The sequence below is a fragment of the Labrus mixtus genome, chromosome 3, assembly GCF_963584025.1.
Source record: "Labrus mixtus chromosome 3, fLabMix1.1, whole genome shotgun sequence".
In the NCBI taxonomy this organism is placed as follows: Eukaryota; Metazoa; Chordata; class Actinopteri; order Labriformes; family Labridae; genus Labrus; species Labrus mixtus.
Genome location: NC_083614.1, coordinates 26,320,074 through 26,334,221, shown reverse-complemented (window position 1 = coordinate 26,334,221; position 14,148 = coordinate 26,320,074). Strand labels below are relative to the sequence as shown.

Genomic DNA, 14,148 nt, shown 5'->3' with positions numbered 1-14,148 from the left:
AAGCCAGTTTTAGTGTGTTTGTGTAAAGTGCTACAAACACGCCGTGGTTTCTTTTACTGCAGGGGAAAGAAAGACAAAGATAGATCCTGCAGGGCAGAACAAATAAGAGTGATAGACGTGTGTGTGTGTGTTTGTGTGTGTTTACAGGGCGTCGATAAAGCAGTGTAAACACCTAATTTAAAACTGATGTTAACACTGAAGTACTTTAATCACCAGCTTGTCTCAAATGTTAGGTCATGTTAGGTTGAGTGCCAATTTGCAGCACAAAGCTAGAGGCTAATAGCATTTTGGAGACTTAACAAAGCAACATTAAACAAAGTTACATGGAGGTTAAATTGTCTGTATCTGGTCATACCTCTATGATCAGACACAATGTTCAATATTATTCCAGACGCAGAAAACGGCATCAGCAAAAGGCCGAGGTTGGATTCGAACCCACGGCCGCTGCTATGGGGCGTGGGACATAAGCGCTAGGCTATTGGCGCTCCCTGGTGCAAGTATCTTTAAGCTGCTTTTTTGTGTTTGACTGTTATAAAATTGGCTTTCCGGTGGTCACAAGAAAGAAACAAATGTAGCTTCTCCTGCGGCAGTTTCATAGAGACAACAACGCTTCCAGCCAGTTAAATTGTTTCTGCTTCTATTTTGAACAAATCACATGAAATCTTTAGTGATTGCCTTTAACGATTGTGTTCTAATTCAGGTTGGAAGTTGGTCTTATTCTGTTTGTTTTTTGATAAAGGTGTAACTGATCAAACATTACTTCACATTGAGCGATATGCATGATCTAAAAACTACATAAACATATTAGTAAGCGTGCTCCATGTGCGGAGGCTACAGTCCTTGTCGCAGCGGCCGTGGGTTTGCTGTATGTCATCCCCCCCCCCATCTCTCTACTCCCAACATTTCCTGTCTCTCTTCAGCTGTTCCATCTAATAAAAGCAAAAATCGTACCAAAAGAATTGTTGTTATGCAACCGGTGAACAAAAATAATGTTTGTCACACACTGATGCAGACCTCTACTCCTCCTGCTTTCCTCTTGTTTTTCTTACCTCCCCTCCTAAAATCCCTTTCCTAATACCCTCCTCCTCCTCCCTTACACTCTCTCTTTCACCTCACACACACACACACACACACACACACACACACACACACACAAATCCTGTGTACACCCAGCTTCAAATTCTTGGAAGATGTTTTCTGGTTGTTTTTCGAGGAAGATGAACAAACGTAGACAGTAAATACAACACACACAGAGACACACACACACACACACACACACACACACACAGTGCAGACGGAGCCGGGGGGATCTTGAGAGTGATGCCAGTGTTTCAGACAAGTTGACATTTCCCACCCAGTCTCTGCCATGTGTGGGGGCGAGTCTCTGAGGTTGTGTGTGTGTGCGTGTGTGTGTGCGTGCGTGCGTGCATGCGTGCGTGCGTGCGTGCGTGCGTGTGTGTACTGTGCTCTGTGCTCTGGAATGCCTCAGTAATTAATCCTTTGTCCTTGCAGCATTTTCTATGCTAATTACCCGCTCTCCAAAGGAATGCACTCAGGCCGACTGGCTCTCTGATTGGGTGAGGAGGGGCTGTCTGGCTGTCTGATTGGTTACAGGGCGTCGACTTCAACGCTCTCAGTCTGGGAGCTAAATGACTAATTTATTCTCTCACCCTGAGATCGAAGCTCATTAAGGCACGCCGGTGTCTTTGTGGGTGAGAAAAGGATCAGAAGCAGACCTGCTGTGCCCCAATTTTTGAGTTTGAATCTGAGATGGAAACAAAATCTAATCGGTCAGTCACAGTGGAATGAGCCCAAGTTAGACAACCTCATTTTGTGAAGTCCTGAAAGCACATTCAGGGAGTTTGTAGCTGGTGCTGAATCAGACTGAATTTAACCAATTTTGACCAACAGCAACAAGATTGATTCTTTCTTTATAGCGACAACTCTGACACAGGGTAGGTGTCAGCAAGGCGATTAACAGCACATTGCCAGAAACATTTCTATTTATTTATTTTGTCCATGTCAAAGATTTATTGTGAGTTGCATGTAAGACAATGAAAGTGCAGAAGGATGAGCATTTTTATGACTGCTAACTGATATCTTATCATTTTTGTATTCACCAAAATATGAGGGTATCAATGCTGCAAAGTTGCAGTATTAAATCCTAAGAGTAAGATTTTTAAATTCTAATTCCCTCATCCCACATTTCTTTTTAGTTTTGATGGGTTTTAGTCATGCTCTGGATAATGTTTGCGGTTAACACAAGACTAAAGAGTAAGTAGCTTTTTCTTAAAACATAAAACACAGACTTATACAAAAGTAAGGCTGCTCAATCCTCACTTATGGGCCTCCATACATGTGTGGTGGTGACTGTGTCTGCAGAGAGCCTGTCATGTTCTGATTTGTTTTGGTGGACTCGGGACGTTTCTGGGCGGGGAGGAGCTGGTGTGTTTTCCCCCAGCCAATGACAGGCAGTCGCAGGTGACAAACACTACATGTCCTGCAGTGGGAGTGCGCTTCTGGGGGGCGATGACCCCCACTAGGAGGGGCCAAGTTTGTAGCCCATGCCCCTGATATGATGATGAAACTCTGGTGTTATTGTTGTGTTTGTGAAGGCGTTAATGTTGAACTATTTCTTTGTAATAATTCAGAAAAATAGATTTGAATCTGTGCTTGACTTGTAGGTGAGCCCCTAATGGGAGTTGTGGTTATATTCAGCATTTTAAATGGCCATAAGCAACAACTTTGTAAAGGCTAGTTTCATTGTTAAACACTTTTTCCTTATGCTCTGGTCAATGAATAACAAAGTCAACCGAGTGATGAGCTACATAGATTTTTTAACTTTCTCATAGCTGCAATGGATGAAGAAAGCATTTAATCCCCATGTAAGTTATTTTTTTTAAACAGATACTCTTCACAATTAGATTGCATTTAGTTTTTTAAAATCCTGCATGCAAGATCACAAAAGCCTCGGTTGAATTTGCCGGAGGCTTAACTGGTCATGCCAAACGTTCTTTTACTACTAGATTTATTAAGAAGGAAAACAAATATACCTGCTGACCCAATAGGATTATATGTGTCGGGCCACTCTTTCATTATTAGCAAGTTAGCATCTGCTGACCTTTACGACATAATACTTCCACAGTTGGGAGGCCTGGATGCCGGACAAAATCCAGATCCTGGATGACTTCCTGTAGAGGCTCAGTTACAGTGCAGGTGCTGCAGCAGCGTGGGCTACCAGACTCTCTCAGCTCTGCTCAAACCATCATCCTCCTCCTCCTCCCCCCACTCTTTTTTTTACCCAGAGCCCAAAGATGTTGTCATTTCCCCCAGTGAGCCAGCCTGCGCTCAGCGTGCCACAAACTACAGCATGAGCTCATACTCCATTACTTATTCATAGACACCGTCACAAAGGCTGATGCAACCACAGGCAGACACGCTGGCTAAAAGGAGGTGAAGAGGCCCGTTAGCAGGGGCCAGGATGCTAACTGACGAGCTGGCGGGCATTCACACGAGGCAACCAGAGCTGCAGGTTGATAGTGACAGAGCAGAAACACAGCTTTCATGTTGCAGTCTGTCATTTGTCACATTTTTGGGGCTAAGTCTTTGTGTTTGGATGACAAAATATGCTTGAAATTGGCAGCAGTTTTTGCAGAACTGGGATCTTTTTCAGCTTCTTTCTCTCTGCTGAAAACTGGCCTTAGACCTCATTCAGACGAGTGGATGCTGTTCACTCTGCCAGCACATGATCCCGTCTGTAACTGGTTTGTTCTGCCATGTTGGGGTCCTTTGTTCATCACAGTAGTCTGCCTGTTTTCAGAGCATGATAGTGACTAAACAGAAAACAGCCATGTTTATGTGTAGCATCCTGCAGAGCAGCTGCTTTTCTCTGTCACTGTCTGTTATTTGTCACATCTTCTTGCCGATGAATCTTTGTGTATGCTTGAAATTGGCATCATTTGTTTGCAGCACTAAGATCTTTTTCAGCTTCTTTCTCTCTGGTGAAAAAAAAACAAAAAAAACTGACATCAGGCCTCACACACACCAGTGGATGCTGTCTGCTTTGGCAGTCTATGTTTCGCCCCACCATTGATTTGATTTAAAACAGTGGCATGTTTTTAAGTGTCCCAGTAGTCAGAATGTTTTTGACTGATGGTGGCTTTTTTGACTGTCAAGGTTGCAGACCACTTTTTTTTTTCTTCCTGTGAGCAAAAGGGAGAGCACTGTCTAAAATGTATTTGTGCAATTAAGACAGTAGGCAGGAGTCTGTCAGCAATTTCTGTTAATTAAAAACAAGAAATTAGCTAATGTTGATTGACTAGAGCTTGTGTTTTTGTTAGTGTGCTATCAAAACAGGTATGATTATCATTTGTTTTTTTTTTACTAAATTCATATTAAAGTTTGCTGAACAAATGCAGCTAAATGTAAAGTCTGATAATCAGACAGAGTTGCAGCTTTGTTTCACTGCATTGAGTCTGATATCATAGTTTTTCAGCTTTGCCCTGACTAATGTGATTTTTACAACTGCATCAACCTCATCTATCTGCCTTTGTTGCCATTATCCTGTCACTAATTCTATTAATTGCTAGTCCATAGCTGTGTAGATGATCTAATCCCTCAAACTAAGATCTGCCTCATTGCTTCCCCCAAAGAAAATATGACCAGAGATAGAAGTGTTTTAAATGAGCAAATTGTATATTATAAGAAGACATAAAGAGGTCCATTCTTAAAGCTAAGGAGCAATCTCAAGACTGAGCCGAGGGCAACTTGAACTAAAGCTACACGGATATATCTATTAGGCTGATACAGAGACACATAATCAAAATATGTTAACAGCTTATTTGTGTTTATTTTACTTTTTACATCCATGTATCCACATTATTGTTAGCTTTAATTGTTTGTTTTTTAACTTTCATGTATTATTCCATGATACTTTACTCATTATACATTTTACAACAGAGCCATTTACAACAGACGCCACCTCAACTGGACCAAAATGCCACTGAGACATGAGATTCAATGTCTTGCTCGAGGACCCTTAAGTAGAGCAATCAAGTCCTTGTCCTTTGGGATAAGAAGCTCTGCTATAACACACCCGCACAACAGAACTGCTCATCCACTCACCCCTGCAAACAGATGATTTTGCTTCTTTAAGCACTCTTGCCTACACACAATGGCTGTGACTGAAGACACAATGCCGCTCTGTGTTGCACTTACAGCCTCCCTGCACTCTTTGTGTTTGGAGAAAATGATAACTGAACTAACAAGCAGGTCAGCTGTCTCGTATTTCCCCTTAGCAACACTTATTTGCTTCAGCTGCGGCCTCTGTTTGAGTTGGCACAGACACGCACACAAATACACAAAAAGTCAGACAATGCACATGTAGCTGTAGCCGGGGCAGCAAACTACGCAGGCGTAATGATTCTGTTGCCGTGTCAATGAGAGGAGTGGCTTATCTCTACCTCCAGCACAGGACAGGTGATGTGTTGACCCGTCTGATGTTTCACTATGCTGACTGAGACCAGGACCCTTTTGTTGTTTTTCAATTAAAACACAGAAACAGAAATCTTCTGTAGTCAGTGGGTAGTCGTGGTCTATGTTAGCTTTGAACTGGAAGGGTACAGATTTGATCTCCAGTCTGGTGGGAGAATCGAGAGTAAAGCTGCTGCAGCTGCTCCTTCCTTATTACCACAATTGAGATGCTTTTAAACAAAGCACTTACGTGTGTGCGTGTGTGTGTGCGCGTGTGCGTGTGTGTGTGCTCGGCCGTCACCAGGTGTGGATTTGTCTCATTGGGGAATAGAGCACTGCATTGAACATTTTACAACAAAGGTTTTCTATATTGCTTGTGTTAAGCCTGAAAACAACTCTTTGTGTACCTTTACATATTTTAGCCATCATATTTCCAAAGCAAGGTGTAGGAGCTTTTTCATCAATCATTATTTGTTATTTTGCTTTTTGTCTTTGTAAACACCAGGGGGCAATACGCACTTAGCAAGTTTTAAGGCTGATGGGAACCATTTAAAGGTCAAATACACTTCACCATGTTTCTCTAACACTAATATGTGTCTCTAGTCTGTGTACAAACCCCAAAAGGATACAACTTTAATGTGATTAGAAATTGTGATATTGACCCTAAACTCTACCAAAATCTGATACGATACTGTCCAGACACAACTGTGCGTGCGTGCGTGCGTGCGTGCATGCGTGCGTGCGTGCGTGCGTTCAGGAGCTGTAAATGATTGTGTTTTTCCAGATGATCAAACGCATTCTTGACAGTCCATCTATCCTGGATGCACACACACACACTGACACAGATGACTGATTCACTATGTGATGGGATCGTCGCATGTGCGTGATAATCGTTGCTATGTTTATTTATTTTTCTTTATCTTTCGGCAACCATGTTTTATTTGATAGAGATCCATATATTCCAATTTAGTCCGATTCTGATTTTATGTCTGTAAAGAAGTATATCAGCCAGCAAAACCAACATTTTTCTAACTTTTCTTTGGTTGAATTTCAATGTTTTGTTCATTATAAACTGTGAATTGAATCTGCATGTCATGTATTTAATTTGTGGGTGTACATTTGGTGTGTTATATGAGACTCATACATGGCAGACAAGAAACACACTTACCCCTGAGTGACTCGCTGGAGGACATGTGTATTTTATTTGTGTGAATAAGAAGAGACTTGTATTCAGGCTGACAGACTGCCGAGTCAGCAGTTTTTACCCCAACATGTCAGAAAGACAAAGGCAGTTTTCCATGCAGCTCTGCTTTTCTTTCAGCTCCTCCTTCCAGATGTGATTCAAGCGTGCAAAATCAGTACTATTTGATACTTATTTCCCATCATAGTTAATCTGAATTAAATTGACGTTTCTCCCTTTTTTTCTGTCTTCTTTCCATCTTCAGGACCAGTTTGATAATCTGGACAAACACACTCAGTGGGGGATCGACTTTCTCGAGCGCTACGCAAAGTTTGTCAAGGAGAGGCTGGACATAGAGCAGAACTACGCCAAGCAGCTACGGTACGAACACACACACACACACACACACACACACACACACACACACACACACACTCACACTCCAACCCACTGCACTGCTGTTTCTGTCTTCTACAAAATTGGTGCGATTGACGCTGCCATCAGATCTTTTTTCCCTAAATCTCAGTATTTCATAACAAACGTCTCCCACTGCTGATGTGATATTTTCTCCATCCTAACACATATGCACAGCGGTACATGTTACAGAGAAGCTCAGCATTAAAAGGACCTCGCCGACATCATGTTTAATTCCTTTAATGTTTTGCATGTTGACCTAGAAAGAAAAATGTCTGCCTGAATCACACTACACACACTTTTTCTATCCCATCATATTCCTATCTTGTCGTCTTGGCAGAGAGACTGCACAGACTAGAGGCAGACTTCACTTCACTTCACACATTTTAGAGAATATCGAACCAAAGAAGAGAGGGCAAAACAATCTGACAAGATAGATATTTTAAGCTGGGAAGTGAAGCAACAAAGAGCAGCTTTGGTTTCTGTTCATGACCCCAGGCGGTGTGCTTTTTTTTCCATGCGAACTTGACATGTAAAATGTGCAGGTTGGGATCATACCCTGAAGTCTGATCTGGACGTAAATGCCATGAAATGATGGGACATGATCTGTCTTTACACATAACACTGGAGTTGAAATGGTAATGGTATATCTGAAACATTAGCAGCACTTCGTCATGAAAAATACAGAAGAGGTTTACATGTAAAAACTAAAACTTGTGCTTAGATTTGATTCTAGCAAAAATCACACAATACCCGTTTTGATTTCGAGATATTGCCGTAATTTATATATCTGATATCAGTCTGAAGGCGCCACCTCACTGATCAAGACAGATGGTTGGGCACTTTAAACATTCTCAGCTCGTACAGTCTCACTTTGAAGACTGTAAAGAAGTGTCCTCAAATCGTCTCCATGACGACGTTCAGAAGAGATGGAACCGCTCCTTCAATATGATCAAAAGTACAACTCTCACACTTCAACAGATGTGCAAATTTGTTGCTGCTTCCTGTTTGTACGTGTGTTTGTAATCAGTGTCGGCACATGTGTTTCGGAATCGGATCAGAACTGAAAAAAAGAGGATCTGTGCATCTTGGTGCAGATATCAAACAAGCAGTTTACTACCTTCTGTTCAACACACAAAGAAGTCAGATGAATACTGAAATGCAAGATGACTACTACTTTAATGTATTTATCTTTTGGCTTTAATCCAATTCTTAAACAGGTGTTGAGACAATTCAACAAGCTAAATCGAGCAACAGTCTTTAAAAACCAGAAGAGTCCCAGTGGTTGTTTTTTTTTCATTTCGAAGAGGGGGACTCCCTTCATGCTCGATGCAGAATGATCAAAGATAGAGCTCTGTGTGTTTGTGGATGTTTGAACATTTACACATACATGTGGAGAATAATTCATGAAGCCACAAACACACACAAACAGATATACACACACACACACACACACACACACACACACACACACACACACACACACACACACACACACACAGACACAGACACACACACAGACAGACACACAAAAATGTCTCGGCTTTCTAGTAAAATCTTGAACTCGCTAGTTTACTGAAGTCTTTTTTTTGTCAGAGCCTGAAGGAGTGAAGAAGCAGAGACTTTGATGTTCTTAATCTTTGATTCATCTTTCATGAAACAAGGAGAACCCCGACCCCCCCCCCCCCCCCCCTCGTGCATGCATCTCTGTCTGCCTCTTGTCTGCGTACCTTTCTCTCTGTTGTTTGGCAGAAAAATATCAGACAGTATTTTTAACCAACGCGCTCTCTCTCTCTCTCTCTCTCTCTCTCTCTCTCTCTCTCTCTCTCTCTCTCTCTCTCTCTCTCTCTCTCTCTCTCTCTCTCTCTCTTTTCAGGAGCTTGGTGAAGAAGTACTGTCCCAAACGCTCTAAAGATGAAGAACCGAGGTCAGTAAACGTCAGACAGTTCGCTCTCATTCATTCTCTTTTATTTATTGATTAATTTGACACCTGCAGGCTGTACAAAAAAACAAGCCATATGCTACAATTTTTTTAATATTTTTTGATGCTGTAAATAATGTTTGACCCTGTGTTCAGAGGATCTGGAATCTTGTGCTTGATGTGTTTTTGCATGTTCTGTCAATCTGCAAGTAACCATTCATTTGGTCATACAACAACAGATCAGTGAGCTGCGGTTTTAGGCCACTCACTCACTGATGATGTCATTGCATTAAATAACATAAAGTGTAAAACTAAGCGGCAACCTCCGGACTTGAAGCAAATGCAGAAGTGCAGACTCCTGTAGTTCGTTGAGTGTCCACTAGAGGCGGGCTCCTGAAAAACAGGAAGTCACAGACACACAGCAGGCAAAAAAAGACGTTCACACAGCATTAATCAACATGTTTAAAGCTTGGTACAAAAAATGAAATAGGTCTGATTAGTTATTGTCATCATGAACACACACTGTACGGGGGGGTGAATTTTTTTAAAACAGCAATGTTATGATTTTACGAACAATACGTGTTATCCATAGTTAGGCGCGTAGCTGACATAATTGACAGGTGGGGGTGATGTTACGGTTCACCAAGAATCTTAAAACCCGCCTCAGCTCCAGCTCTCAGCCTGTCGTTATGTTGACTGAAAGTTAGGCTGAGACAGGATTTCCAACGTGGCGGCTGCTGCCGATGAGGCTCCGCAGCCCCCTGCAGGAACAGATGGGTGACATCACTCAGGCTTCATCCTTTAATATTTACAGTCTGTGTGTAACACAAAGTGACCATGAGCATGCAGATATTAACTTGCTGACGGTTTTTGGCAGTGTAAGTTATTATAAAACAGATCTAGTAACTCTGACACTAAGAATGACGACTAAAGGGGCTCGCTGGAAAAATGCAAATCGTTACAAAGAACAAGATAAGAATTTGAATTTGTATTTGAATATCATAGAAGGGAAGATTTAGTCATTGCTGAAGCTAAACTTGTGCAGGATTTATGCAATAATATAATAGTCAAAACAGACTAATTATGTTTCTTAGAATCTTTAATCAACGCTGTATGACTGCAGTCACATGTCATACAGGAAAAATGTCACCTGAAGTCTTAATAACGTTTTGAATGTGCATGTGTTGTGCAGGTTCACATCGTGTCTGTCCTTCTACTCTGTACTGAATGAACTGAACGACTTTGCCGGTCAGCGGGAGGTGGTTGCCGAGGAGATGGCTCATAAGGTGTACGGAGAGCTGATGAGGTACAGCCAAGACCTCAAAACTGAGAGGAAGCACGTGAGTACCCTGACGACGTCTTACATCACCACTCTCTGCATGTGTAACTGAGTGAAAAGTGAAACACAAGCCGCAAGGATTGATTCATAAATGCAACCTTTCATAAGTAAGAGCACATTTCTTAGAAAACTTGTTGCTTCCTCTCCTGTCATGAAACGGATGTTACTGCTCGCCCTCGGTATCCTCTCAGTCGTCTCATGTGCTTTTGTTTCTGTATGGATTCTCTCGAGGGGATAAATATGTTGGATGTTATGTTGACCATCTGTCTTTTACGTCTGCCTCCATCTGCTGAGGCCATGAAGCTGAAATACAGTATGTAGAGATCCATGTGCTCTGGAAGAACAGCGCCCTCTTCTTGTTTCATTATGTAGTAGCATTAAGAAAATCCCATTAAAATGTACCTGTTCTTTGAATGATCAATATTGTGTCAAACAGTACCAAAGTTTTGGAAAAAACTCATCAGAAACTGTTTCAAACTGTTAAAGATAGAGAACTGTAGCATTACCAACAGTGTGCAGGAGTTTGACTTTTCTGGTTGTTAAAAACAAGAAATTACTCTATTGTGATCCTAGGACTTCAACTTCTGGTATCAACGCAGATATCAATGTCATTAGATTTGTACTAGTATCTTAAGTTCTGGTTTCATGACAACCCTACTAGTCCAAACAGTTCCAACATAATGTCTACTTTTAGCTTTTCCTGGAGCATTTAATCTATGAAACAGTTCAAACTTGAGGTCTTCCTCTAGCTTTTCCTGGAGCTTTTCACCACGGCATGTACCTGTCATGTTGTCAGATCCATTTCCTTTAAAACTCACACCTCTGTCCACTGATGAGGAAACATGGGGGACGCTCTGGACCTTGAGCTGGGGTCATTTTTTTTTTTTCAATTGGTGGGTTTAAAAAAATATTAAACCAGAGAGTGTGCTCCTCTAAAACAGGAATGCATCACTGTCATCACAAAGGTTTGCTTCTGTGATAACTCGCTCGTTTTCTCTTCACATTTATTTTACTGCTTCAGTCACAGGACTCTTGTAAATCTGTGACTGCGGCCTCAGCACTTTTCCTTCCAGGGGAGTCTTCATGTGTATGTCACTGTAACACAAATTACATAAAGTCCAGTCGTTCTGTGCATGTGTGTATGAAAGTGTTCCTGTACACTCTATTTATGTGTCTTTTCCTGTGTTCCTGTGTCCGTGTTTGTGTACGTATGTTCGTCTGTATGTGTAACCAGCATCTACAGGAGGGCAGGAAGGCCCAGCAGTATTTGGATCATTGCTGGAAACAGATGGACAATGTAAGTGTGGAGGAGGAGGAGGAGGAGGGGGGGAGGGAGGGACGGAGAGAAGAAATTAAGCATTTAATGTAAATGTTCTCGGCTGGGAGTCGCCAGCTGTACTCGTCTTGTTTGTTTTTTTAAGGAATTCAAGAAATGCTAACAAAGGTGACTTCAGGACAAACGGAGATCCACTTTTAACCCCTTACTCCCCACGGCAGAGTGTAGTGTAGGGACAAATGTGGCATTTCTGATTCTTAACAAAAGCTTTTTAAGCCAATAAAATGAGATAAGGTAGAACTTTATTACTTTGAAGGAGACTCTGGTGCCAGGTTGCTCATCACAACACAACACTACAATAAAAGAGCATCAAATATAAATGAAATCAAACATTAAATGAAGTGTAGTGGCAATCTTACCACCAAAAAGGCCACTGGAGGGGAACATGAAGTCCAACTCGCTGTGGGTTAAAAAGGAAGTCTGTCATGAAATCCGTTTTAACTGGAGATGCACGGATTAGGACAATCTGGGTCGATTGCATTTTTCACAACAACCTCTTATAACACTTATAATAGTAATAAATAATAACCTTTATTTAGAGAGCAGTTTTTCAAAATCCAAGTTACAGAGTGCTTTAGAAGGGCAGTAAAATAACACAGGCAGGTTATAAAGTCATAAGCGAACACAAAGATGAAGAAATAAACATTTTAAAAGACGATACATTGAAAGAACCAGTGTTGTAGTGCTCAAAATCTTATCGAGTCTTAGTCTCAAGACCGGTCTCCAGACCACTTTGTGAAGGTCTCGGTCTCGTCTCAGGATTCCAAATAATTTTTACTCGGCCTTGTCTCGGTCTCAGACTGGGCGGACTCCGGATTTTAAATCAAGACCGCCACTGATCTGCTTTTTTTCCATGTCATTTCTGTGATTAGAATGCAAACTCTTTCTGAATGAAAACTCCTCTTTCACTGAAGAACAAATAACTTTAATTCATTCATAATTTGATTTTTATCGCCTGGTTACGGCCGCAACCTACCCTGTGTTACGGTCTTCAGTGGGTGACATGCCTGCTGCACACAAGATGATTTTTCATCTGTATTTATGGTCTTGGTCTTGTCTTGTTCTGGCCACGCCTTAGTCTTGATCTCTTACCCTAAATGTCTTGGTGTAGTCTCGGTCTCCAAGCACTCCGGTCTCGGGTACTACAACACTAGAAAGAACCCTAAAACACACAATTCTTGGATTTTTTTTTTTAAGAATAAAAATTCCTTAAATTCTTTTAAGAATAAATCACTGATTTAGCCTGGTTAGCCTTGATTTGTTAGATTGAAGACGACTGAATCTCCAGTCTCAGTATATTTCTTCCTCTTGTCCTTTGTTTGAGTCGTGTGTGACACAGAGTGTTTCAATATGTGGTCTGCGTGACTTTAACGTGAGTGTTCAGTGACTGGACTGTCTCAAGCTATTCCCTGTGTTTCCTTTAATACTAATGTCATCCAGATGGGCTGGCAGGAAGTGAACTATCTCTCCCCGTGTGATTCATCTCCCTTGTTGGCGTTTCTTCCTTTTTTTCATTCACATGTTTTTTTTCATTTTTTTTAATTATCTGTGAACTCTTCTGTGAAAAGACTGGAACTAGAGAAAGTGATGATGTAATCAAAAAAAGGGAATAAAGACTCTTTGTGGGTTTTTTGTTTGACTCTTTCTTCTTCCTTGTTTGTTTCTTTTTTTTTTTTTAGAGTAAAAGGAAGTTCGAGAGAGAGTGCAAAGAAGCGGAGAAATCGCAGATCACCTTTGATCGGTTAGATAACGACATCAACGCCACCAAATCTGAGGTGGAGAAGGTAAGGAGGAAATGATAAAGTCTCCTCAACTTCCCCATTTTTATAATCAGTGTTTACTTTCTGTCCAGAGATAACTGATGCACTGTATCTTTAAATGGTAGTTATGATGATTTTACACATAAATAATGTAAAACTTATATTACTGGCCCAGGCTTTTATTTACTTCAGTCTATGAAAATGACCCTGTCTTTATTTGGGACAGGCGTCAATATGATACGGGCCTTTTAAAGGAAGTATGTGCGACTTTTTGATTCAGTAGATGTCGCCCTTGAGCACCAGCATGAAACCAAAACAAACTGCTGTTTTGGTTTCTTACAGTAAAGTCATTATTTAAAGTTCCACAGCACGATAACAGAATCACTCATTTGACCGTAGCTTGCTCAAAGTCAGCAGTGTGTAATTGAAGCCTATAAAATTACACTGCAGCTCCTCTTTTCCCCTGAACACACACACTGTATAATTTGACCGGGTGGATTAAGTTCGAGCTTGTAGGAAAATAAACCTTCGAGAGGTTAAAATACAGCCCAGTACGCATCGTTTTTAGACGAGTTACTGTTTATATAACGTTTAAAGAAACATGTATAATTATTGAGTATTCAAAGAAAAGGAGATGTTTTTAGAAATAGGGCTGCTTTTTTATTTATTTGCATGTATCGTCACCAAGATAGAATTTCTAATTTTTGTGATTTTAGCACCAAACTC

General features: G+C 41.1%; 1 protein-coding gene across 2 annotated transcripts in view; it reads left to right on the top strand.

Moving 5' to 3' along the window:
• Positions 1–14,148, top strand: part of fnbp1l (formin binding protein 1-like) — a 52,915-nt gene that overhangs the window by 22,860 nt on the left and 15,907 nt on the right. For both annotated transcript variants that reach the window (XM_061034298.1, XM_061034297.1), the window contains exons 2-6: positions 6,918–7,033; positions 8,943–8,993; positions 10,180–10,327; positions 11,561–11,623; positions 13,342–13,446. In XM_061034298.1, coding sequence (XP_060890281.1) covers positions 6,918–7,033; positions 8,943–8,993; positions 10,180–10,327; positions 11,561–11,623; positions 13,342–13,446 — 483 coding nt within the window. The remainder of the gene's footprint in view (positions 1–6,917; positions 7,034–8,942; positions 8,994–10,179; positions 10,328–11,560; positions 11,624–13,341; positions 13,447–14,148) is intronic.